The sequence below is a fragment of the Borostomias antarcticus genome, assembly GCF_949987555.1.
Source record: "Borostomias antarcticus genome assembly, chromosome: 15".
Classification (NCBI taxonomy): Eukaryota; Metazoa; Chordata; class Actinopteri; order Stomiiformes; family Stomiidae; genus Borostomias; species Borostomias antarcticus.
The window spans coordinates 5,957,811-5,959,992 of record NC_140248.1 but is presented as its reverse complement, the minus strand read 5'-3'; the positions used below and the strand labels follow the sequence as shown (position 1 = coordinate 5,959,992).

Here is a 2,182-nt window from a genome sequence, read left to right as displayed (position 1 = left end):
CTATTTAATCTCCATCAGCATCTCAGTTAGTTTGGGCGGCAGGCTGGGCGGCATGACCTGGACCTGGACGAGGACTCTCTCATCTGGAGGGGAACAGAGGGGAACAGAGGGGTGGTTGGTATGTTGTGTGGATGTAAGGGGGGCATTACAGCATAACAACATTATAAAGTCCATATGACGGGAGCACAGGAATGTTTCCTATACTGGGAATGAAAGGACAGGGGAGAGGTGTCATTTTTACCAGAACTTTAAGGTGGGATGGACTACAGTGTGACACCAGAGCAGTAGACTCACCCAGCATCACCTGTTGCACCTGAGGTGGAGCAGTAGGCAGCATGGAGTCAGTCAGAGGCTCCTGGCTCTGCATGTGGACAGCAGGCTGGAGGAGGACAGAGGGACATAGTTAGACACACAAGGCTAGTGCTGACAATGTGGAGAAAAAGAGCAGTGAGAATATTGCTGTACCTGCGGAACACTGGTAGCCATCTTGGGCGTGGCGTCCATGTGCTGCTGAGGTTTGTGGACTGCAGTGCCCCACTTGGGCTGGGACGCTCCGAGCACGGGGGCTTCATGGCTGGTGGGAGCAGGGTCCCTGGTCTGGGTGGAGACACGCTGGGTGGACATCATGTGGGTCACCTGGGAGTTGGGCGTCATGGTGGTGAACGTCTTGGGTCTCAGGGCAGATGGAGGCATGGCATCTGGAATGTTCTGAACATGCTGAGGACAGACGCCCTGGGTCACCTGGCGAGGGCCGGGTCTCAGCTGGTCCAGCTGGGTGTCAGGGTGGTACCCAGCCCGGTTCTGAGCCTCAGGGATGGCAGCCATGAAGTCTCCAGAGGGCGGTGCAGGCCGGTAGCTCACGGTGCCGACGCTGGCCTCCCGCTGCATGTACCTGTTGGTGAGGTATGTCTGGCGCTGCGTCCTGCTCTGGGCCGGGGCCACGTACAGAGGCTTGGTGGCCATGATGCGGCCGTTCATCTCAGTCAAGGCCTTGGTGGCCTCCTCGGGGGAGGAAAGACTCACAAAGCCAAAGCCCCTGCTGAGGCCACCGTGCATCATGACCTTTGCACTGAGGACATTCCCGAAGGAAGAGAACGCATTACGGAGTCGCTGGTCATCAATCTGGTTGTCCAGATTCTTGATATATAGGTTGATGCCCTTGTGGTGGATCACGCGGTCCTGTTTCTCCTGCTTCAACTCCACCTTGTGTTCTTGCCGGGATTTGAAGCGGCCCACAAAGACAAGCCTGTCATTGAACAACATCCCGTTCAGTCTTTGGATGGCCCTGTCAGCAGCCTCCTGAGTCTCATAGTGCACAAAACCATAGCCCTTTGAGTCATGCTCATCACATGCAACTTTGCAAGAGAGGATGTTACCAAAGGCAGAAAAGGTGTCCAACAGGGCTCTGCTATCGATGCTCTTCTCTAGGTTGTTGACATACACGTTCCCAACACCGCTCTTTCTAATGGAGGGGTCGCGCTGAGACCACATTATGCGGACCGGTCGGCCCTTGAGCTCCTCAAAATTCAAGGTGTCCAGGGCACGCTTGGCGTCCGCTGGCTGTTTAAAGTTCACATAGCCGTACCGTAGGGAGCGCTTGGTGATCCTATCCCTGCAGACGCGCACAGAGAGGATTGTCCCAGCTGGGCTGAATTTGTGGTAGAGCATATCCTCGGTCACATCAGAATGCAGGTCCCCCACGTAGAGGGATGCTTTCTGGCAGCTAACACTTAAATTCATTTTCTCTGATCTATTAGAAACGCTACTGACAACTGAAGGAATGAAATTGGACTTTCAAGCAAAAGTGTGCGTTCTAAATTCTAAAGGGGTTTGTTATGTCAGGAGTTCCAACTTCCAACATTCCCTTGATGACAATGATGACCAATTATGACAGTTATGTTTTTTTTTCAAGGGAAACCAATAATGTATGTCATCATGATAAAGACTGTGTTTACACACTTGGGTGCGCATGGTAGCCTACCTCTGCTATTACGCACAGGTCAGAGTGCAACCTGTTTTCTCGTGGCGTTGGCATATTTTAATGCAAACCAAATTAGGCCTCAGTCCTCAGTAAGCTTGTTGCATTTTTCTAATTCATATTGGTAGTAGTTTGCGCATACGATCCTCGTGAACTGAATTAGGCTACCTCCAGGACATATCAGTTTACATCTGGCGCCACAAG

General features: G+C 52.4%; 1 protein-coding gene across 1 annotated transcript; it reads right to left on the bottom strand.

Annotated features, from left to right (window-relative positions):
- Positions 1-1,740, bottom strand: LOC311318505 (polyadenylate-binding protein 1A-like; the record flags this gene model as incomplete). Its single annotated transcript, XM_084449854.1, has 3 exons — positions 1-83; positions 295-379; positions 466-1,740. 3 exons carry the CDS (start codon positions 1,738-1,740, stop codon positions 1-3), a joined length of 1,443 nt encoding a protein of 480 aa, XP_084305980.1.
- Between the last annotated feature and the right edge of the window lie 442 nt (positions 1,741-2,182).